This window comes from Coregonus clupeaformis, chromosome 23 (assembly GCF_020615455.1).
Source record: "Coregonus clupeaformis isolate EN_2021a chromosome 23, ASM2061545v1, whole genome shotgun sequence".
In the NCBI taxonomy this organism is placed as follows: Eukaryota; Metazoa; Chordata; class Actinopteri; order Salmoniformes; family Salmonidae; genus Coregonus; species Coregonus clupeaformis.
The window spans coordinates 29,141,746-29,163,863 of NC_059214.1; the positions used below are offsets into that span (position 1 = coordinate 29,141,746).

Sequence of the window (22,118 nt, forward strand, 5' to 3'; positions counted from 1 at the left end):
CCCAAACTGCCACCACTGTCAAAGACCAAAGACTAGAGGAGTCCTGTCATGGAGGGGTGGAAAGGGGGAGGAGGTGAAGGAAAGCCACAGCCGCCCTAAAAACTCCTTAGCCAGCTAATGATGAGCTGCTCAACTATTGTCTTTCTGTCTCTTTGATTCAACTACTCACCACATTTTATGCACTTCAGTGGTAGCTAGCTGTAGCTTATGCTTTCAGCACTAGATTCATTCTCTGATCCTCCAGAAGTTGTCATAATTACTGTGTAAGTCTATGGAAGGGGGTGAGCACCGTGAGCCTCCTAGTTTTTGTATTGGTCACTGTCCTGTGTAGCTCAGTTGGTAGAGCATGGCGCTTGCAATGCCAGGGTTGTGGGTTTGATTCCCACGGGGGACCAGTATGAAAATGTATGCACTCACTAACTGTAAGTCGCTCTGGATAAGAGCGTCTGCTAAATGACTAAAATGTAAATGTCTGTAGCTCTGGAGTCTGCATATGGAGCTGAGGGACCATGGGATAGTAGAGGTCTGAGCAGGCCCCCAGTATTCAGTCTATGAGTGTCAGTTAGGGGCTTGACCCAAGATCGAAATAAGGACAAGTGTTCTGTATGTGGGTGATGTTGAGACATTAGGGAGAGCAGTCATTGGACAAAGCAGATGAGAGCCCACTTGGGTGAAGCTGAGTTTTGGGATTGTCTCAATTCAAAAGTGGTGTTGATGTGGCAAGTTCCTCTTGTGGCCAGGGGTGAGATGTGTGTGTATATGTTTTTTTTCTCTCTGTCTAGTGGCTCAACATTAGTGAACAGGCTATTCTAACTGTTACACATGACAGCTGTTTCATGGCATTTCCCTGCTTCATGTTGCTGAGGTAACATATTGTATTTTCACTTAAATCACTCTTTGATGAAGCCTCCTTGGGACCCCATACATCTGTATTTCTGTAAGTATATGTGTGTGGGTGTGTGGGTGTGTGTGTGTGTGTATGTGTGTGTGTGTGTATGTTTGTGCATGAATCAGTGAGTCTGTCATTGTCTCATCTATGCCCCTCTTCACCTCTACCAGTCTTTAGTTCCCGTTCTCTTCCCTTCGTCTGTCTGTCTCGGTCTCGCTCTCTTTCTGTGTCTCCTCTGGTCTCTGGGTCTCTATCTCTGGAAGTCAGCCTGCTCTCTGGGGCTGGATGAGGAGCTACCAGGGGGCAGGGAGCTGGCTCGGCCCCCACCCAGACCATGAGAATGCCCCTTGTCCTTGCCCTCCTCCATGGCCCCCATGCTGGTCCCTGAAGGCTGGGCTGGGGCCAGGGCAGGGGCTGACCCTGCTGGGTTGCTCCCCCCTCTTTCCCTCTCCGTAGTGGGGTACATCTCCTCGTGACCATCTTCGCTGGACTCAGGGTCCTCTGAGCTGGAGAGGAGCTCCTCGTCTCTGTATTCGCTGACATCCACACCACCGGCCCCCTCCCCCAGCTCCTTCAGCCTGCCGTGATGCTTGACGTGGTAGCGCTGGTTCTGGAAGAACTTGATGATGGTGTGCTTGGGAAGGTCCAGCTGGGCTGACAGAGTGTGGATGGCGTCTTGGTCCGGGTAGAGACCCACATCCTGGATGAAGCTCTGCAGGATGCCCAGGGCTTCTAGAGAGATCTTAGTGCGCGATCGAGGCTTCTTAATGACTGTGCCACCACCGACTCCTGAACTGACTCCTTCAACATTCTGTGACCCTTCGTCGTTACCCTGGAGGGGCATGGGGTCCTCGTGCATCGAGGAGTGGTCCTTTAGGGGTTGTGGGGGTTGTCTGTGCAGCGCCTGGTGAGAAAGCAGGTACAGCTGATTAGTGGGGCTCAGAGACCCCTCATCAAAGCTACGGACCACTCTACAGTGTAGGCATTCTACAGTGGTCAGAGGTCATTTAACAAAAAGTTCAACAACAGCAATGTCCATTGCCTGAGCTAAGTTCAACAGCGATGCTCATTGGCTGAACCCAGGTTAAAGCCAATCATAGCTTCATATCTAAAATACCATCACAGATAGACTCCTACTATAGCACCTGTGTAGTAGACCTTTGACCTATGACCTGGATGTAAGATTAGCTCGTAGTAAAACTCCAACCACCTGCTCTGCCAGCTCTACCACCGTCACGGTTTCACCAGATAAACAGCTGAGGGGGAGAGGGACTTGTGTCTAGTCTCCTTTTTGGTTGGTGTTACGCAAACACACTGATCATTAACAACACTGGGGGAGAAGGGGGCAATAGAGGAAGAGGCATCATTAAAGAATAGGTGGTAGACTGGAGGAAGAGAGGAAAGAAGAAGAGTGAGGGGCAGAGGGGAGAGAAGAAGGGCAGAAGGGAGGAGGTGTGAGGGGGACAGAGAGAAGAAAGCAAAGGGGCAGAAGAAAGAACGAGAGGGCAGAGAATTGGGCAAAGGAGAGGTCAAGGAGTTTGAGTGCTGGTGGGACAGAGTCAAGATAAGTAAAGGTGAGAGGTGATCGAAGCCAGACCAAGGGAGTCAGGGGAGTCAGTGGGGTTAGAGTGTTGTTGTCCTGTTGTCTTGTTTGGTGCAGGAGGAGTGTCAGAGAGCCAGGCAGCTATCACAGAGCTCTGTGGCGCGTTGCTATCCCGCTGTCCCACTGGCTTTACGACCAGGGTGGGGCACCACGGCCCCGGTCCCCCGCCCAGTCACTGTGCCTCTGCTCTGGAATGCTAAACTATAAATCTGTGGTGCATTAAAATTAAAGGACCCACAAAGATAATAGTCATTCGCTTTTCTCTCTCCCTCTTCAATAATAACAGGGTATTACTTAAATAATATTGAGGGCAGGCCAGACCATTAAATTGCTCCGATTTCACTTGTGGGGGCTGTTTGAGGGTAGCGATTTACAGGAAGAGTGTAGGTTGGGAGTTTTTTTCCGCTTTCTGACGTTTATTATCTTTTTTTATGTCTGTGTGAAACAAACAGCAGCCACACAAAGCGAGGGAATGAGAAGGAATGGTGACAGCGGTGGAAAGAGAGGGATAAGACAGGATGAAAATAGCTCTCCCCTTTGACCTAATGTGGACCACACACTCCTCACAACCCCCCCCACCCCCCAACTACCCTTTACCACAACCAGGAACAAACACACACTCACAAATACACACATACTCATATAGACAGACCCCAGGCAGTCATTTCTCTACTCCTTTCAAAGATGGGGACTCTTGGATGGATCCACACACACAGAGAGGCCTGATCGCTGGCCTGGGCTCTGTGGCAGCGTGAGAGAGCCGAGCCAAACACAGAACACACTGGGCTGACTAGTGGTTCCTTAATCCAGTGCTCTCTCTCTCGCTCTAATGCAGAGGGACACTAATGAAGAGAGCCAGTGCCAAGCAAACATGACTCCAACTCCAAATCAACCCCGATCCTGCTAAAGCCATGAAACCCCTCCTCTCCGTTCATCCCCATCCCCTCCGTCCCCTCTACCCATCAGCCCTCCATCATTTCACCCCTCTACCCCTCCAATCCCTCCATTTCTCCATCCTTCTGTACCCTCTACCCCTCCATCCCGCCAACTGAGCCTCCACTCCTCCATCTCTCCATCCCTCCTTTTCGCCCCTCCATCCACAAAGTACTGTAGACTGAGGTAGAAGTTGTCCTTCTCATGGCATAATTCAATATTCTTCCAAACTGTTCTCTCTCCTTTCTTTTGTTCTTTATTTCAATTGCGACCAGGGAACATTATGAGTTCATTGCATTAAATAAAAAGTTTCCTTTTAAACGCAAATCAAGGCGAATTACAGAGATGCAGAACTATGAAAGAATTATACTACATTAAATATTCAGCTAAAGCCTTAATGAGGGCTGGTCCTCCTGGGGCCACGGGCAGACCAGGGGTGGGGAGTGTTTGTGTGTGTGTTTTACTGTGTGTGTTTCGCTGTGTGTGTCTGTGTGTGTGTTGGGGCTGCCTGGGACAGCGTGTTGCCACCGGAGACACCATTAACACACAGATAAATATATAATGACGGAAAATACAGTTTTCTGTTGGTTTTCTGCATGACTTCATCTTTCCTGTTAATCACTGTTTTTTCTTCTTTCTCTCTCCTGTGTCACCAGGCCTGGGGAGTGGATGAGTCACTGTGTGTGTGTGTGTGTGTGTGTGATTGAGCCTGTCTTTGTTGCATAGGTGTGTGGCTTGAATACTGTGTTGTTTACAGTACTTGTACTGTAACTGAGATAATGTGAAAGTACTATATATCTGTGTGTGTGTGTGTGTGTGTGTGTGTTTTTTGGGGGGTTTGTTTCTCTGTGTGTGTGAGGGTGGGCTGGCATATGACCTTTTTGCATGTTCAAGTGTGTATGTGGCAATCATTCCACTTATCAGTAATTATACCATTAAGCTGGCTGTGGTTTACTGAGCTAAGAGCTGAACTCAGCTGCTCAAACTGACAATTAGCCCATCAGAGGAACCAATAGGTTTATAAAAGTGTTTGCACGTGTAGCCTACGAATGAAACGACATAAAGAGACAGAGAGGGGCAGCAGAGAGAACAGTGTGTGTAAGTGTGTCTGTGTCTGTGTCTATGTGTAGAAAGAAGGGGGCTTGTTGCCAGCTCCCTTTCTAGTCCAGCACTCTTGGGGTCTCAATCCACAGTGCAGTCAGCGCGGAGGTCCCGGGCACAGTACCCACTACCCGCACGCACGCAGCAGAATTACATTTAGCAAAAACAATAGAGAAATTATTCATAAGGGCAGGGCCTGCCAAATTAGCAGAGGGACGCACTTACTGCTCAACACATGGAGGTTTAAACAGAGCAGCAGATACTGTACTGCTAGAGAGGAGAGCCAGAGAGCCAGCCAAGCGTCATCAGGGCAGGGTCAGTCATGGAGAAATGTGATGCTGTCCCCACGGGTGTGAGAAGGGCTGAGTAGGTAAGGGAGCACAGGACACACACACACACACGCGCACACACACACAAGCACGCACAACACACCCACACACCATTCCACCTGTGGATCTAATGGACACGCAGTCACACATGGAGATATCAGAATCCCACAGCCTCACATATAGTAAATGTCACATGATACTGTAGATATACAAAAAGCGCCGTGGTTTATTCATAATTTATTACCCTTGAGTCGTTTTGTTTTTGGTCAGTGGTTGTGGGGTCGGCGGGTTGGCCGATTATTCACATAAACCCATACATAAAGCACTTCTAACAGCACATACAGTATAGCATAAAGGTGGTATAAGATTAGAATCATATTGTGTGTCTAGTGTACAGTATATGTGTGAGTGACTGAGTTGAGTAGCAGCTGGAACACATGTGTGGTCTGTCTGTGGTGACATGCAGGGAGACGTGTTTGTGTGTGTGTGGTGGGTAGGGGTGCTACATGGAGTTTGATCTGGGTTTGGGAGAGGCTTTCCTCTCCTGACTGTGTCAACTTGGACAACAAAAACAGGAGAGGGACACACATGCACCGAAACAAATACAGTCTGACAGACTTTCCCCCTCCTTGGTCTCCCCATAAATTGTCCCACCCTCTCCAAGATCATCCTTCCTTATCATCTATCACTCTCCTTCTTCCATCTATTCCATCCTCTCCTCCTGGTGTGGCCCCTCTCAGTCCCTCCTTCCTTCCCTGTCCTCTCTAATATAAGTATTTTTAGTCTCCTCTCTGGTCTGATCTGGTCTGTGTGTTTGAGGAGCTAGCTGAGGAATAGGTTAATGGTGGCACCATGGTAACAACCACTTCCTTCCTATGATGAGCCTTTATCAAAGATAGTGGATAAAAGAAGATAGTTCACTACGGCCGTTTAGCATTGAAAAAAATGTGTCAGTTCTTCTTAACTGGGTGAGTCTCCCATAGACACCAATGCAATTGCAGCTGGGTCTGGTCTACTTAGTTCAGTGTTTCCCAACTCCGTTTCTTGAGTACCCCAACAGCACACATTTTTATTGTAGCCCCGGACAAAAACACATGATTCAACTTGTCAAGTAGAATCAGCTGTGCTTGTCCCGGGCCATAACAAAAATGTATACTGTTGGGGGTACTTGAGGACTGGAGTAGGGAAACACTGACTTAGTTAATTGACTTTCATTGAACCAGAAAATAACTTTAAAAAACAGGGAGTGGGGTGTCTCGCTTCCTCTTCCATCTCTGCCTTTAATACACAGCACCAAAATAAAAGTAGGAGGGGTGGAGGGTGGGTTGACATGGGAAAGGGGGGGTCTGAGATGTCTGTGTGTGTTTGGGGGAGGGGGCCCTGTGAACTGTGTTGGATGTATTGTATCGTAGTGATATTGACACACTGTGGGTGGGTAATCTCACTTTGAGAATTGACGTGTCAGGGTGTGTCCCCATCCTTCCCCCTGATCCCTTCACCCCATCACCTCTTCCTAATGGGACATTTCCTCCCGAACCACACCACACCCCACCTAATCTCACCACCAACAGTGTGTTTATTCCCCTGTGTAGACGATGGGATCCTCAGTGATGTTTGTATACTATTGAGATATTATGTTAAATTATGGTCACTACTGTAGTTATTACTGAGAACTATTAGATAAGCATTTGCTAAAAATATAAAATGTTTGCATTTGTGTTGAAATGGAAAAGACATTAAAATGAGAGCTAAAGAAAAGAGGGAGAGAAACCTTTCCACGTGGTAATCCTAATATTAGTGTGTTACCACAAAATGTTAATGTGTGTGTGCGCTAGGGTTGAATGGCGGGAACCAGGTTACCGAGATTTACTGGGATTTACCGCCCAAAACCACTCCCTTTTCCCGGGATAAATAACTGCGAGAAACCGGTAAATTATAATAAAATATTTATATGAACATTATGGCGTGACATGGAACAGTTAAATTATAGTATATGCAATTTCTAAATCTGGCTTCTCTGTGGCCTCTGCATGATGAATCAATGCTCAGGGTGGGGACAGACAGCCCATCTCAGTATGGAGTGCAGTTCACAATGCATGTAGACCTATCATCTCATCATGGTAACTTTTTTCTTGTGACAGGTAGGCCTACATTTGCTGCAGCATAGCCTATGCTACAGTAATATAAAGCCCGACTGCCCGACTAATTTACCCATCTCCATCTGGCCTTCGGGGGTCACCTTATTTTTTAATTGTAACGTTTTTTACTTTTTTTTATGCAGCTGCAGAGTTTTAAAACACTTGAATATCGTTGCTTTAAAATCAGTGCACGCACAAGCACTCTCTCACAGTATTTCTCTCTCTCTATCAACTCCATTCAAATTGCATCCAAAATACTGTAGATAATCCTGTTCTAGATTGATATATAGCACTATATATAGATGTCCTAGTATACCTCTTTCAGGTCATACATTAAATGCATTATTTGCTTTATATTTAGCTAATTAATGATGGGTTATACATAATAAGCTTCTAACTTATAGCCTCTGTCTCTTGTGCAATACGCAAGCACCTGTGCTCTGCTGGCCTCTCTCCTTAAAAAACGCTCCTTAGGAATGAAGCAACAATAGAGAGAGAAAGAGGAGGTAGGCTAATAACATTAGGATAAATATTATGAAAGGTATATATGCGTCAGCCTACTAATTATACAAACAGGCCCTATTATATTTCAAAATTAAAATAAAATTTGCTAGCCTATACTTGTAACTTTGTAGGCCACATGTGCTGCACCAGAACCACATGTTCTCTCCCTGCTTAATCATGGTTTGAACGATGTGCGTAATTCCAGTCCATATAATACAGTATAATACAGTACAGTAATACAATTCACACTCAAAAAGATTAGCCTACTGGAGCTAGTTTCATTTATTTACACAAGAAAGCATATAGCTAGCTACATCTATGGGCTTTTATGTTTTGCTGTTGTGTGTAATGTGCAGTAGCCTATATCATATATGTATTGGATAACGGCACAATCATTTGGGCTTTTTTGGGATTGGGCTCATTAAATGTTGTTAATATAGGGCTTATAAAATGTATTTCATGTATGGCTCATCAGGCTCAGGTAGCGTCATAGGTCTATTTATATGCTTTATAGTGCTTTTGAATGACACTTCCGGTTTTGGTGGGAAAGTTATTTATTTATTTTCTTTAATCTTTCTTTAACTAGGCAAGTCAGTTAAGAACAAATTCTTATTTACAATGACGGCCTAGCCCGGCCAAACCTGGACGACGCTGGGCCAATTGTGCGCCGCCCTATGGGGGTTACCTGGGAGAAAAGTGATTTATTCTGGGGATGGAACATTTGTAAAATACCGGGAAAATATTAAACCCTAGTGTGCACACGCATTACTTCTGTTTTAATGAATAAATGCATGTGTGTCCTCAGTGTATTCGATCCAATAATGACCCTGGCTGGCATTGGAAAAAGTCAATTTAATCAGCAGAGCTGGACTACTGTACATCTGTGTATGATGCTATATGCATACATTTGTCTTTGTGTGTGTGTGTGTGTGTGTGTGTGTGTGTGTGTGTGTGTGTGTGTGTGTGTGTGTGCGTGCGTGCGTGCGTGCGTGCGTGTGTGTGTGTGTGTTTGTGAAAAGGTTTGTAGGGGGCCAGTCCACAAGACTCATTCAATGTATGAGAAGGTTTGGTATCAAACCAAAGAAAAGTGATATTCTTGCCATTATCCATTCAAGTCTGCAGTGGCCATACCTATGTGAGTGCAGAGTTTTGTTCCAGTATAGCAGTATTTTTTGGAAAGATATTACAATTCAGACATATCAGACAACATCAATGCGGGGTAGAGAGCAGAGACCCAAGTCACATATTCATAACAACAGCATCCCTTCAAACACAGAGATCCACTCACAAATAATTATCCATACCAAAAACATCAGACACCTAAGGAGCCATGTTACCCTCGAGCATACTGAGCCCATGTCCATACGCGCGGACCATAGCACTAAGGTTAGGACTCAGGTTAGGGAAATCTGATGCTAGAACAGCTGGTCTCTCTCACCTGTGGTTCTTGGGGCAGGTGTAGTACAGTATGCAGCCTCTCACTGTGGTGGTGCCTGGACTCCTCTTCATACACCAGGTCTCTGTCTGTCTGGGGCAGGGTCAGGAACCTCCGGATGGTACACAGGTTCTCCCACAGAGTACGGTTCTCTGGGCTAGGGTTCTCCTTCCACCGCAGCAACTCACACAGCCAGCCCTAAGACAGGTAGGTAGGAGGAGAGACAGGAGGAGGAGGAGGAGGAGGAAGAAGAGAGAGAGAGAGAGAGAGAGAGAGAGAGAGAGAGAGAGAGAGAGAGAGAGAGAGAGAGAGAGAGAGAGAGAGAGAGAGAGAGAGAGAGAGAGAGAGAGAGAGAGAGAGAGAGAGAGAGAGAGAGAGAAGATTTGATTATCTCTGCTAGACTAGGCCAGTCTTTGACACCAGCTGTTGTGTGCATCCAGCCTCCACCAGCAGGCAGTGTTAATAACCTGATCAGTTATCATCCTCCCTCCTCTCATCCCCCTTCCCCCTCTCCCTCAGCATCCCTCTCTCCTCTCCTCTCTGGGCCAGCTGCAGCAGATGGGTGCAGTGAGCCATGACCCTCAGCCCAGCCACCCCTGGACCCCTGAACCTGAGAGACATAGCTTGATCACCACAAACAAACACACGGGGGGGGGGGGAGATATGCAGGACAGGTATCACATGTCTGAATCAGTTCTTCCCCAGGTTGGTATTTGGCTTATCTGTCTGGTATTGTTTATCTACTGCTGTGGAGACACACTGTCTGATATAACAGCCTGTGGAAGAGGGTCATCAACCCCTCTCCATCTGGTCCCAGCCACCACCCACATCACAGAAACTGCCCCTAACCACTGACAAGGGACACATATGTTTTCATTCCCTTAATGGTTAAGGTTAGGTTTGGGAGTTGGGTAATCGGTTCCTAGATCTGTTGTTAAGGGCAACTTCTACCTCAAGCAAAGGGACACACTGTGGCACAATAGGTTCGGAACGCTGTAGCAGGATAGGGACAATGTCATGGGTCATGGGTCATGGGTGAAACAGGCCTCTCACCTGGCTCTTGTTGGCAGCCACCTTGGCGAACAGCGCCTGAGACACCTTGGCCCTCTTCATCTCCTGCTGGATCTCATCATAGATACCTGACGTGATGACCAGAGACTCCAGCTTTAGGGGCAGGTCTGGGTTGGGGCCTGGCGGCTTGGGCTGGGGGAGGAGGGGTAGGAGGGACCAGGGAGAGGGGGTCCATAGAGAAAGAACCAGTTATCAAACCATGAAGTTGTACCAGAGTGGGTAACACTGCCAACTCTAGTCCACATGTTGTCCCTGCGCCAAATACCAAAGTTGAGGTTTCAAGTAAGAATGACAGGTAATCAGTTGACGATCAGTCTAAGTTTTTTCTTCTTTTAAACAGACATTATACTCATAGACGTACATGTTCCGACATGGAGAATGTTTACAGATTAAAAGTCATTAAGCCATTCTCTCCTCTCCTTTGTAGTTTCTGTTAGAATGACGCTGTATTGAATCTCAGTATGTTTTCTTATAAGCCTTTGAGGTTATCTTTGCAGGTCCAGACTAGTAATCTTTCATTCTCAAGCATAAACGATGGCAAGATAAATGTATACAGACATAATAATGATAGTACACAAACGCGTCCCAGAATGAGTGTTTGCCCTCGTATTGCATCAGAGAGAGATTATCTGTGGTGCTCCTAAAAGGCTGTGTGGGGTTGGGAAGCACATCCAAATGAATTGTCCCTTTCTCTAGAGCATGTTTCTATGATAACAGGTTAAAGGCTGTGTCTCTATTGTAAACAAGTGAAGAGAGGTACATAACTCTCTTTTTTAGTCAGTCCTCTATTACTCCATTTCCAAAATATACTGTATTTATCTACAACAGACATTTGCTTGGACTTTGGGACAATTTCATTGGTTCCACAGTACCATGCAAATTAAATCAATCATAGCAAGTATCTGACATACTGTACACTAAGAATTTGAGCCATGTCTGATCAAAAGGAATTCTGTGTGTGAGGTACATTCTGTGAACAAGCCAAAAGGGATTGTGGATGAACACATGGCTCACAGAGTCTCAGTAGTACTGAATTGCGAGACAAAAAAGTATTGTAGATGGGTGAACTGCTCACCGAGTTGGAGATTTTAGTCTTATTCTTCCATATAGAAGTCCAGGGGTCAGGAGTTAGCTGTTCGTCCATACCTCTCTCCCACACCTTCTGCATGAGGTGGCATGGGACATGGTTAGTGATGGTCGGTCTAAATACGTCCTGTCAAACGTTAAAATTGTTACCATCTCTTCATCTAACATCACACGCACAAAACATAGATACACAATCAATGAGATGTATTTATGTGCCTTTTTTCAACATATAGTTACAGTGAGGGAAAAAAGTATTTGATCCCCTGCTGATTTTGTACGTTTGTCCACTGACAAAGACATGATCAGTCTAGAATTTTAATGGTAGGTTTATTTGAACAGTGAGGGACAGAATAACAACAAAATAATCCAGAAAAACGCATGTCAAAAATGTTATAAATTGATTTGCATTTTAATGAGGGAAATAAGTATTTGACCCCTCTGCAAAACATGACTTAGTACTTGGTGGCAAAACCCTTGTTGGCAATCACAGAGGTCAGACGTTTCTTGTAGTTGGCCACCAGGTTTGCACACATCTCAAGTTTTGTCCCACTCCTCTTTGCAGATCTTCTCCAAGTCATTAAGGTTTCGAGGCTGACGTTTGGCAACTCAAACCTTCAGCTCCCTCCACAGATTTTCTATGGGATTAAGGTCTGGAGACTGGCTAGGCCACTCCAGGACCTTAATGTGCTTCTTCTTGAGCCACTCCTTTGTTGCCTTGGCAGTGTGTTTTGGGTCATTGTCATGCTGGAATACCCATCCACGACCCATTTTCAATGCCCTGGCTGAGGGAAGGAGGTTCTCACCCAAGATTTGACGGTACATGGCCCGTCCGTCGTCCCTTTGATGCGGTGAAGTTGTCCTGTTCCCTTAGCAGAAAAACACCCCCAAAGCATCATGTTTCCACCTCCATGTTTGACAGTGGGTATGGTGTTCTTGGGGTCATAGGCAGCATTCCTCCTCCTCCAGACACGGCGAGTTGAGTTGATGCCAAAGAGCTCGATTTTGGTCTCATCTGACCACAACACTTTCACCCAGTTCTCCTCTGAATCATTCAGATGTTCATTGGCAAACTTCAGACGGCCCTGTATATGTGCTTTCTTGAGCAGGGGGACCTTGCGGGCGCTGCAGGATTTCAGTCCTTCACGGCGTAGTGTGTTACCAATTGTTTTCTTGGTGACTATGGTCCCAGCTGCCTTGAGATCATTGACAAGATCCTCCCGTGTAGTTCTGGGCTGATTCCTCACCGTTCTCATGATCATTGCAACTCCACGAGGTGAGATCTTGCATGGAGCCCCAGGCCGAGGGAGATTCACAGTCTTTTGTGTTTCTTCCATTTGCGAATAATCACACCAACTGTTGTCACCTTCTCACCAAGCTGCTTGGCGATGGTCTTGTAGCCCATTCCAGCCTTGTGTAGGTCTACAATCTTGTCCCTGACATCCTTGGAGAGCTCTTTGGTCTTGGCCATGGTGGAGAGTTTGGAATCTGATTGATTGATTGCTTCTGTGGACAGGTGTCTTTTATACAGGTAACAAGCTGAGATTAGTAGCACTCCCTTTAAGAGTGTGCTCCTAATCTCAGCTCGTTACCTGTATAAAAGACACCTGGGAGCCAGAAATCTTTCTGATTGAGAGGGGGTCAAATACTTATTTCCCTCATAAAAATGCAAATCAATTTATAAAATTTTTGACATGCGTTCTTCTGGATTTTGTTGTTGTTATTCTGTTTCTCACTGTTCAGATAAACCTACCATTACAATTATAGACTGATCATTTCTTTGTCAGTGGGCAAACGTACAAAATCAGCAGGGGATCAAATACTTTTTTCCCTCACTGTACCTATGGTTAGATCAGTCTTTGGTACTATCCCCTTTCCCAGTCCATTATTCTAACCCTGACTTGGTAGATCACCCTGTGTGGAAGACCAATACTAACAGCACAGACACCAAGCAAAGCAAACTCAAAGAAAACTTGACAACCACCAGACAAAAACAAAAACACACAGACAACATAAACCATCAACAAGGCACAAAGACAGACAGACACACCACAGTCAACCAGACACACACAGGCCCTGCTGTAGAGGAGTTTAGTGGAGAATGTCTATGGTAGATTTGGGGGGCGGTGGGTGGGGTACCTGTGAGAGGCGGGGGCCCCCAGGGCTGGAGGTAGGGGTAGGGGGCAGGCCGACAGGAGGGTTCATGCTGCGCTCACGCTCCTCCTGGTAAATACGGTCTCTCTCCCCCTCAGGGAGGTTGAGGAAGTTCTGCATGGCTTTGAGGTTGACCAGCAGGGACTGAGAGGCAGAGCGAGGGTCCTCCTCCTTCCGCAGGATCTCCGACAGCAGGCCCTGGTGCACACACACACACATGCACGCACGCCGCAAACGTATACATTTAGAATGAGTGGCTCGCAGCTTGCGCACACACACACTGTACGCACTCGCACGTACAACCATATGCATGCATGCCTGCACAACACACACACGCACACTTCACCAGCCCTAAAGCGCAAACCTCCCTCCCCCTCATGTGGGCTCCATATTGGTTTTAATGGGGTGTGACTGTGTGTGAATACAGCAGGTGTGTGTACTGCTGGGAGGGCGGAGGAAGAAACTGAACTGGAGCGGGGAAACAGCAAGCTGTGGCACCAGTTTACCTCAATCATAACACTCAGAGATTGAACTGAAACTGGCTGAAACCCCAGAGGAGAAATCAAATCATATAAATATTACTGCTAACTTGTGTCAAAGTCATCCCAATACTCCAAATTGTTGTGTAAAGCTTGAATGCGACATCAGCCTTAACATTATTCCATCCTCTCACCCTGTGTCTTCAGTCCTTTACCCCTGCCCTGACCTGCCCTATGTGTGGCTACATAGTTGGTGTGTTTCCTGCCCTGTATTCTGTTGAAGGCCATCCATGTATGGTTACCTGTGTTATGTTACCTATGTCACCTGTGTTCTATGGTTACCTGTGTTCTGTTACCTATGTCAACTGTGTTCTATGGTTACGTGTGTTCTGTTACAGTATGTCACCTGTGTTCTATGGTTACCTGTGTTCTGTTACAGTATGTCACCTGTGTTCTATGGTTACCTGTGTTCTGTTACAGTATGTCACCTGTGTTCTATGGTTACCTGTGTTCTGTTACAGTATGTCATCTGTGTTTTATGGTTACCTGTGTTCTGTTACAGCATGTCACCTGCATTCTATGGTTACCTGTGTTCTGTTAACTGTGTTACCTGTGTTCTGTTAGTCTGGTTACCTGTGTTCTGTTGAAGGCCACGCGAGCGAACACAGCCTGTGAGACGCTGGCTCTCTTCAGTTCGTCCCTGACGTGCTGGTAGATATCATTGGAGACCTCCGCAGCAGACGGGTTGTTCCCGGGGTCCCCAGGGGCCCCTGCCTTGGAGGGCCGAGGGATGGGAGGGTGGTTGAGGAACTGCTGGTTGAGGGCCTGTGGGTGCTGGTGGGCTAGCAGGCGGTTAACAGCGAGCTGCTGGTTGATGAGGTGAGCCATGGCTAGCTGCTGTCGGACCAGCTGAGGGCTAAGCTGGGGGGAGAGAAGCCCGCCTGGGCTGAGGAGAGGCTGAAGGGAGGCTGGAGGGCCGGGAGGGGGGACCTGGCCACGAAGAGGGGGGCTGTGGTGGAGCTGGCCGTGGGGCGAGGGGGGGTGTTGTTGTTGGGGTTGTTGTTGGGGGGGTTGGGAGGGGTTCTGGGGGTCTCCAGATCCACCCTTGAGGAGGGCACCTCCACCCCCTCCAAGGTGGTTGAGCTGGGCCAGGCTGGCCAGGTGGGGAGGGGGACGCTGGCCCAGGACACAGAAGTCTGCCAGGCTGTCTCTCTCCACTGGGGAAAGGAAGGAAGGAAGGAAGGAAGGAAGGAAGGAAGGAAGGAAGGAAGGAAGGAAGGAAGGAAGGAAGGAAGGAAGGAAGGAAGGAAGGAAGGAAGGAAGGAAGGAAGGAAGGAAGGAAGGAAGGAAGGAAGGAAGGAAGGAAGGAAGGAAGGAAGGAAGGGGAGATGAGTGTGGTGCTGGTCTAACATAGTGGGCCAAATTCTATTTTCAGTTAACCATAGAAACAGTACAAACAGTAGATTCCTCACCTTTGATTTCTGAATTTTCTCTTCCTGGCCACATCTTCTCCAGATAATCTCCTAGGAAACGAGAGAGATAGGGTGAGAGAGGCAACACTTAACAACACACACATACTGTACACACATTCCTCTCCTATACACCTATGCGCACTCCTCGACTATGACTGACAGGACAGCCAGCCAATGGGTGATCACCCATTACTCACTGTGTCCACATCTGGAGGCTAGTGAACGTACACCGTGTGTTTTTCCCTGCCAGGCAGAGACCAGAACTAATAGTGGAGTGGCTGTGTAACCCAACACTGCATCAACTCACTCTGTCAGGCAACCACTGCCTCCCTCCACATCACTTTATTCTCCTCTGGTCTCTCTGTGACTCTGTGTTTGTGGTTTGGGCTTTGCTTTGATCTGTCTGGCAGGGTAATTATAGAGCTATGGGGGAGTGTGTGTGCATGTGTGTGTGTGTGTGTGTGTGTGTGTGTGATGGGGAACAAGGGGGCAGGAGTGTAGGGTAAAAATTGTCCCATGCAGGCATTGTGTGATGGATGGGCAGATGGAGAGACATACAGACAGGGTGAGGAGGGGTCAGTGGTCTGTGTGTGACTGTCTGTGAGGCAGGCCTGTGTTGTACTGTAGGACCCCCTGTGGTTGTGGTTACACTGGAGGAATCAGCTGGTTCTAATAAAGAAGAGTCAGTGCTAAGCTCCCAATGCTGTGTGAAGGAGATGTCAGTTAACAGGCGACATGGGCCCCCTACTTTATATTTCCATTATTATCATCTCTTCCTCCCTCTTTCAGACGCCAGCCAGGGGTCAGCCCAGGACAGGACTGGGAATGGCCATTGGCCACTAATAGGCTGTCACTCAAATGGCTTGGCCAATCAGAAACATGATAATAATCGAATAGTAGGCTTTCACTCAAATGGCTTGGCCAATCCAATCCAGTATATGGGCCCCGTGTAGCTCAGTTGGTAGAGCATGGCACTTGCAACGCCAGGGTTGTGGGTTCGATTCCCACGGGGGGCAGTATAAAAAAATAAATATACAAAATACAAATGTATGCACTAACTATAAGTCGCTCTGGATAAGAGCGTCTGCTAAATGACTAAAATGTTAAATGTAATCATTGGCTAAGGTATAGGTTAGAGAAGGATAGGAGACAGTTAGTAAAGTGAAATTGGTCCATGCCATTTGGGAGTTCCCAGAGGTCAGAACTCGCACCTTTGATTTTCTTGTACTTCTTGTACCAGCGTCCAAATTCCTGACATTTGGCAGTTGAGACATTGGCATAGTAGGAGCTGTTTACTATTGAGGAAATCATACTCTGTAGAGAGAGAAGGGGAGAGAGAGAAGGAGAGAGAGAGAAGGAGAGAGAGAGGAGAGAGAGAAGGAGAGAGAGAAGGAGAGAGAAGGGGAGAGAGAGAGGAGAGATAAGGGGGGAGAGAGAAGGAGAGAGAAGGGGAGAGAGAGATGTTTAATTGGGGATACATTTGCATGCTCGCTCACTTGCACACAAACACACACACACACACACACACACAGACACAAACAACCATTGAAAAATATATACATACAGTACCAGTCAAAGTTTGGACACACCTACTCATTCAAGGGTTTTTCTTTATTTTTACTATTTTATACATTGTAGAATAATAGTGAAGACATCAAAACTATGAAATAACACATATGGAATCATGTAGTAACCAAAAAAGTGTTAAACAAATCAAAATATATTTTATATTTGAGATTCTTCAAATAGCCACCCTTTGCCTTGATGACAGCTTTGCACACTCTTGGCATTCTCTCAACCAGCTTCATGAGGTAGTCACCTGGAATGCATTTCAATTAACAGGTGTGCCTTCTTAAATTTGTGGAATTTATTTCCTTCTTAATGCGTTTGAGCCAATCAGTTGTGATGTGACAAGGTAGGGGGGTATACAGAAGATAGCCCTATTTGGTAAAAGACCAAGTCCATATTACGGCAAGAACAGCTCAAATAAGCAAAGAGAAACGACAGTCCGTCATTACTTTAAGACATGACGGTCAGTCAATACAGAACATTTGAAGAACATTGAAAGTTTCTTAAAGTGCAGTCGCAAAAAACATTAAGCGCTATGATGAAACTGGCTCTCATGAGGACCACCACAGGAATGGAAGACCCAGATTTACCTCTGCTGCAGAGGATAAGTTCATTAGAGTTACCAGCCTCAGAATTTGCAGCCCAAATAAATGCTTCACAGAGTTCAAGTAACAGACACATCTCAACATCAACTGTTCAGAGGAGACTGTGTGAATCAGGCCTTCATGGTCGAATTGCTGCAAAGAAACCACTACTAAAGGACACAATAAGAAGAAGAGACTTGCTTGGGCCAAGAAAGACGAGCAATGGACATTAGACCGGTGGAAATGTGTCCTTTGGTCTGGAGTCCAAATTGGTGATTTTTGGTTCTAACCGCCGTGTCTTTGTGAGACGCGGTATGGGTGAACGGATGATCTCCGCATGTGTATTTCCCACCGTAAACCATGGAGGAGGAGGTGTTATGGCGTGGGGGTGCTTTGCTGGTGACACTGTCTGTGATTTATTTAGAATTCAAGGCACACTTAACCAGCATGGCTACCACAGCATCCTGCAGTGATAAGCCATCCCATCTGGTTTGGGCTTAGTGGGACTATCATTTGTTTTTCAACAGGACAATGACCCAACACACCTCCAGGCTGTTTAAGGGCTATTTTACCAAGAAGGAGAGTGATGGAGTGCTGCATCAGATGACCTGGCCTCCACAATCCCCAGACCTCAACCCAATTGAGATGGTTAAGGATGAGTCGGAACACAGAGTGAAGGAAAAGCAGCCAACAAGTGCTCAGCATATGTGGGAACTCCTTCAAGATTGTTGGAAAAGCATTCCAGGTGAAGCTGGTTGAGAGAATGCCAAGAGTGTGCAAAGCTGTCATCAAGGCAAAGGGTGGCTATTTGAAGAATCTCAAATATAAAATATATTTTGATTTGTTTAACACTTTTTTGGTTACTACATGATTCCATATGTATTATTTCATAGTTTTGATGTCTTCACTATTATTCTACAATGTAAAAAATAGTAAGAATAAAGAAAAACCCTTGAATGAGTAGGTGTGTCCAAACTTTTGACTGGTACTGTATATCACCATGGGAAGCCACCCATTGAAATATAGCCCATAGCCATAGCAGCCACACACACATGGATGCAATTGAAGCAGGGATCAACACCCACGCATTGAGCTCCATTTAAACACAGCATGCACAGATACATAAATCACACACATATATAAAGTCATTTGGGGAATTGTAGGTTTCTACATTGTGTGAAAAGCGTTGTTTCATATTGAGATGCATTACATTGAAAATTGTACACTGTCTCTTTAAGAGTGTCAGCGCGGTTCTGAATGATGGCGTGTGAATCTGTCATTCATTCATTGCTATGATGATTGATCTCCTGAAGACGCTATGCCTTTTCCATTCTTTCTTTGCCCCCTAATGTTTGGATATACTGGTAAAGTTACCAGGTTGTTAGCTAGCTATCTAATGAGGTAACATGACTTAACAAATGTTACGTTCGTAAATTCACTCTGGCTATCTACTCCGATTTCAGAGCACTCTTGTGTGAGTGTGCCAGAGCGCAGAATAACTGATGCATTTATGAACGCTCAACACCAGTTGAATATGGCCGGTGTCAGTAAACGTCGGCAAAGAAGCGTAATTAAATTGTTGCCAGCAGCACAGTTACAGTCACCAACGCTCTGGATAACATGAAAACAGCCTAACCAGCTTTGCTAGGTCGAGTAAAATGGTCAGAGTGAGGTGTTCTCTCATTTGTGTCTGGAAGTAGCTAGCCAACGTTAGCCAATTAGCTTGGGTGCTTGACTACCGTTGTGAGGTCAGAACGCTCGGATCAACCCAACTCCTTGGCCAGAGCGTCCAGTGTGCACTTTACGAACGGACAATCTGACAACGCTCTGAATTTACGAACACCCAGAGCGCACTCTGGCACTCCAGATTGAATTTACGAACGCACCCAAAGTGTTAACGGCCCGCGAGTAGTTTTAGAACGCACGCGTCATGGTTAATGAATATAAAATGCGGCCCGCCAATGGAGATGCATCAAGCTGCAGCACCAATGCGCAATAGAAGGGAAAAAACGTAGCGCAGCTAATGGGTCACATCTTTTTAAACAAGAGGTTTTCTCTTAGTAATGGTGCTGTCACGCTCTGGCTCCGGGACTTTGTATGTTGAGCCAGGGTGTGTTCGTTTTGTTGTGTTTTGGTTGGTTGTCTTTGGGTGTGTTGTCTTGGTTGTTCGTGTGACTCCCAATCAGTGGTAACGAGTGTCAGCTGTCGGCTCGTTATCTCTGATTGGGAGCCATATTTAAACTGTGTGTTTTCACCTTGGGGTGGTGGGTTTTTGTTCCATGTTCTGTCAGTGTCACAGAGGACTTCACGTATCGTCATTTGTTTTGTTGTTTCGTGGTTGCTTTAATTTAATAAAGTCAACATGTTCGCTCAACACGCTGCGCCTTGGTCCGCTTCCTTAGACAATCGTGACAGGTGCAACCATCACGGTCACGAATCTGTGCTTGCTTTTTCTCTAGGGCTCTCAGAAACAATGGTACAGCGAAGCCTAATCATTACAACAATTACTATCTGGCAGATTTCTTTCTAGGCACAACAATACACTGAGTGTACAAAACGTTAGGAACACCTGCTCTTTCCATGACAGACTGACCAGGTGAATGCAGGTGAAGGCTATGATCACTTATTGATGCCACTTTTCAAATCCACTTCAATCAGTTTAGATGAAATGGAGGAGACTGGTTACAGAACGATTTCTAAGCCTTGAGACATGGATTGTGTATGTGTGCCATTCAGAGGGTGAATGGGCAAGACAAAATATTTAAGTGCCTTTGAATGTGGTATGGTAGTAGGTGATGGGCGCATCGGTTTGGGTGTGTCAAGAACTGCAACGCTGCTGGGTTTTTCAACCTCAACAGTTTCCCGTGTGTATCAAAAATGGTCCACCACCCAAAGGACATCCAGCCAACTTGACACAACTGTGGGAAGCATTGGAGTCAACATGGGCTAGCATCCCTGTGGAACGCTTTCGACACCTTGTAGAGTCCATGCCCTGACGAATTGAGGCTGTTCTGAGGACAAAAGGGGGTGCAACTCAATATTAGGAAGGTGTTACGTGACCAAAATGGTCATACTTTAGAGCCCTGATTGTGAGAGAATTGAGCAGATCAGGGTAGTATTGGAGTGTTGTGGAGGTTTTATAGGGGTTCAGTATCACCTGTGAGAGGGGGCACTCCTTGGCCAGTGTGCTTTGGTTCATCTCCTTGAGAAGCTCCTTGAGGGCGTTCCTCACCGTGGCGTGGTTCCACTGCTCTGACGGAAGGTCCTCTAGCTTGGCAAAGCTACAGAACCATAGAAAAAGTCAGTCACTTCCTACTTCCTGTCCTGGGGCTGGTTGCACCTAGCCTGGTTAATCTAGACTGAATACTGCATTCAGTCTGGTTTAACCAGGCTAGGTTGCACCAGCTTTGTGTAAGTTCATCACTACATCATAACTGAATAACTATTTAGTCAATAACTAGGGAATTGGAATGCACTATCCTATCCAGATATTGTACTATCCCACAAACTACCTATTTATTTGCCTCAACTCACATCAGTCGCTAAGGGCAATACCAAAGATTTGTATAACTAACCCAAGATAGACCACAGCCTGTTGTTTCCAATGGGAGCAAATTAATCATAGTGGGCAAAACAAGCAAGGAGGTGGGCAGATCCAATCACGAGCTAGCGAACTCCTATTGGCGCATTCTAGCATGTATTTGCATATTTCCGTTAGAGAACGTCTTCTCTGTGAAATGAGTGTGTGCAATAACTCAATTCGCCCTTGCACTCTTTCTAAGCAATGCAATTTTTAAAAAACTTTGGGGAACAGAAGACTGTATTGAGATCAAATGTTTCTTTCATGAGAAGTTTTGCAGAACGTCGGCCAAAATCCATCTCACTCCATCTTCTCCCACTGCCGGCCACTGGGCTTTCTCTCATCACCATATTTGGTGGTGTGGAAATTCCATAGGGATGCTTCAGATTCATAAATCCGGTGAATCATCTGGCTCATTGTTCTATCTGTGGCAATACTATACATGTCAGGCAATACCATCACCATGGAGACAGATGTAAACAAAGCTGGACGGTATGCGACAACACAATAAGGACCACAATCCACTTATCTGGAGTCTATCCATCTCTGTTTATCTGGCTATCAGGGCCATGTTCACTGATTCTTTGGGAAAGTACAAGTTACTGGCATGAAAGCCCTCTTGGAGAGAAAGGCAGATAATAGATAAATCTCTGATACTGGGATCTGGGATAGCTGCCTCCTTGGATCGTGCCCAATTTAGATTTTAAACCTAATGCTCCACAATGGTAAACTGTTGAACTACAGAGGCCTATAGTGAAAATGTAGAAAATGCCAAGATGAGATCAGTCACCCAAAGGAACTCTGTCTGATTCAATAACATTGAAATACTCCAACTTTATTCCAACAGCTGGAATGTTGTAGTATCTTCAAAATCAATCTATTTCTAAACAGTGGAAATGCAAAGCCTTTCAATAAATTATGTCACTGTAAGCTTATAAGCTGTGTAGCTAAAGCTATATCTGCCCACCACATTTTCCTCCTCACCCCTCTACAGAAAGTAACATGCATGCACACACACACCTCTGTAGCTGAATGCGGAGGGTGACCATATGATAGACGTCCAGCAACATGTCAGCCACCGTGGCCTCAGGAGAGTCTGTTAGGAAGTGGATGGGCAGAGGGTTCCAACGACCCACCTTGATGATGCCTGAGAGGGAGAGATGGGAGAGAGAGAGATGGGAGAGAGGGAGAGGG

At 46.1% G+C, this 22,118-nt stretch overlaps 1 protein-coding gene across 2 annotated transcripts in view; it reads right to left on the minus strand.

The window, feature by feature from the left end:
• Positions 1–401: 401 nt before the first annotated feature.
• satb2 (SATB homeobox 2) overlaps positions 402–22,118 on the minus strand; it is a 60,620-nt gene continuing 38,903 nt past the window's right edge. The window contains exons 4-13 of one of the 2 annotated variants that reach the window (XM_041844800.2): positions 21,945–22,071; positions 20,502–20,625; positions 16,403–16,505; positions 15,192–15,242; positions 14,353–14,936; positions 13,226–13,438; positions 11,079–11,216; positions 9,986–10,135; positions 8,936–9,130; positions 402–1,793 (exon numbers count right to left, since the gene is read on the minus strand). In XM_041844800.2, the coding sequence (XP_041700734.1) occupies positions 1,140–1,793; positions 8,936–9,130; positions 9,986–10,135; positions 11,079–11,216; positions 13,226–13,438; positions 14,353–14,936; positions 15,192–15,242; positions 16,403–16,505; positions 20,502–20,625; positions 21,945–22,071 (2,339 nt within the window). In that variant the 3' untranslated portion in view covers positions 402–1,139. Of the gene's footprint in view, positions 1,815–8,935; positions 9,131–9,985; positions 10,136–11,078; positions 11,217–13,225; positions 13,439–14,352; positions 14,937–15,191; positions 15,243–16,402; positions 16,506–20,501; positions 20,626–21,944; positions 22,072–22,118 lie in introns of both variants that reach the window. The other variant, XM_041844799.2, reaches the window with a different exon arrangement.